The following is a 1,787-nucleotide window of genomic DNA, read 5'->3' as shown; positions in this document are numbered from 1 at the left end:
ATATATATATATTTATATATACAATAATTGTATAATGTCTCATTTGTTGACTTATTATTAATTATTATTAAGACTGACTTATTAAGTGACTTATTAATTGAGAATAATTTTATGTAAAGAATCTTCTTCTGATATGTAGCAAATCGTTTCAGGGGCTCGGCGATCGCGAAGATCGTCGGGGTGAATGTTATGAAGTACAACAACATATTTGAAACTCGAGTGACAATGTATGTATATGAGGAAATTATCAACAACGAAAAATTAACCAATATAATCAATACCATCCACGAGAATGTTAAATATCTACCTGGTCACAAAATTCCGGAAAATGTGGCAAGTATCTCTATCAAAATATATAATATTATTCCTTTTATTCGCAATCGATATTTGGTATCAATTGCTCAGTAATTTTTTAAATAATATGTTTGAAGCTTAATTGATAATCGTCAAAATTTTATTAAGCGTAAATTATTAAGAAATTTTTATTAGATAAAACTTTATAGCATTATAATTTTTTTCAAATCGCATAGTGTGATGCTGAATTAAAACTACTCAAAGTTCTGAAACAAATAGAAACATATAATGACATAATGTTTTTACAATTAGTAATTAGTAGTAGTGCGAACGTAGACTTTTCCGGATGGCATGGATACACGATCGACTCCTCCTGGAAAGAGTTTCGGGAGATCCTCCTCCTTTACTGTCGGCAAGATCATTACTTTCTCACCAGGCTGCAATATCGTTCGCATAATTAAATTGGATAAAAACTTTCGCCGTAAATTAATACCACTTATCATCATAATTGAATTAGATACTATCACAAATAACATGCAATGAAAGGTGTAAGATTGAGACTTACGACCCAATTGGCGGGAGTTGCTATCTCCGGCCTTCTGTCGACGAGCTGCAGCGAATCGATTACACGTAATATTTCGCTAAAACGATAATAATATTGATTAATAGAGTCAATTTAAATTAACACATATGTAGAGTGAATTTAAATTAACTCAGTATATGAATGCAAAATTTTGAAATATTCTCAAACGCGAAATAGTGCAGTATTCGGTTAACTCACTCGACGTTACGCCCAGTAGAAGTCGGATATTGCATAGAAAGTCGTAGACGATGATCCGGACTAATAATATACAGAGACCGAACGGTCTGAGCGGTTTCCGGATCATCCTTGCTCTGTTCATCGATCATGTCCAGCTGCACAGCGAGTTTGCGATCAGGATCAGCGATTATGGGATATGGAAAAGCACCAGGAATGTCTTTGCAGTACGATTTAATGTCCTGCAATAGAAATGAGGAATTACATTAGTTGAAAAATTAATTAAAAATTAATTAAAAATTAATTAAAAAACAAAACTAACCAGAATTAATTTGAAAATGGGAAAAAAATAGAAAAACACAAAGATTCTGAACAAACATTAGGAATAACATTAAATATAGAATTTAAAGATTCTTACATTGACCCAGTCCACATGATCCTTAAGTTTGTCAACAGAATGAGCAAGCAACTTGGTGTTGCGTTTTACGAAATACGGTTGATGCACCGCAATACGACCCAGTTCAGTGGTGCACACTGGGGTAAAGTCCGCAGGATGGGAGAATAGTACCACCCATCTGCGAAGAATAAATAATCATTAATAAAAAATCAGACATATTGACAAATTTATGTGATAAAAGTATCAAATTAAATACATAATTATTATACATGCATACGCACACGCATACTAAATATAAAAATACTAAATATAAAATTCAAAATAAGATATATTTTATAA

The 1,787-nt window shown here is 32.0% G+C and overlaps 2 protein-coding genes across 2 annotated transcripts in view; one reads left to right on the top strand and one right to left on the bottom strand.

Annotated features, from left to right (window-relative positions):
* Positions 1–1,787, top strand: part of LOC108686448 (glycerol-3-phosphate dehydrogenase [NAD(+)], cytoplasmic-like) — a 15,597-nt gene that overhangs the window by 1,130 nt on the left and 12,680 nt on the right. Inside the window, exon 2 of the mRNA XM_018191763.1 lies at positions 153–333. Coding sequence (XP_018047252.1) covers positions 153–333 — 181 coding nt within the window. The remainder of the gene's footprint in view (positions 1–152; positions 334–1,787) is intronic.
* LOC108686449 (peroxiredoxin-6-like) overlaps positions 465–1,787 on the bottom strand; it is a 4,159-nt gene continuing 2,836 nt past the window's right edge. Inside the window, exons 2-5 of the mRNA XM_018191764.1 lie at positions 1,470–1,626; positions 1,076–1,293; positions 860–935; positions 465–731 (exon numbers count right to left, since the gene is read on the bottom strand). Of these exons, the coding sequence (XP_018047253.1) occupies positions 603–731; positions 860–935; positions 1,076–1,293; positions 1,470–1,626 (580 nt within the window). The 3' untranslated portion in view covers positions 465–602. The remainder of the gene's footprint in view (positions 732–859; positions 936–1,075; positions 1,294–1,469; positions 1,627–1,787) is intronic.

The sequence above is a fragment of the Atta colombica genome, unplaced genomic scaffold (genome assembly GCF_001594045.1).
Source record: "Atta colombica isolate Treedump-2 unplaced genomic scaffold, Acol1.0 scaffold181, whole genome shotgun sequence".
NCBI classification, from domain to species: domain Eukaryota; kingdom Metazoa; phylum Arthropoda; class Insecta; order Hymenoptera; family Formicidae; genus Atta; species Atta colombica.
This window is presented reverse-complemented; position numbering and strand designations above follow the sequence as displayed.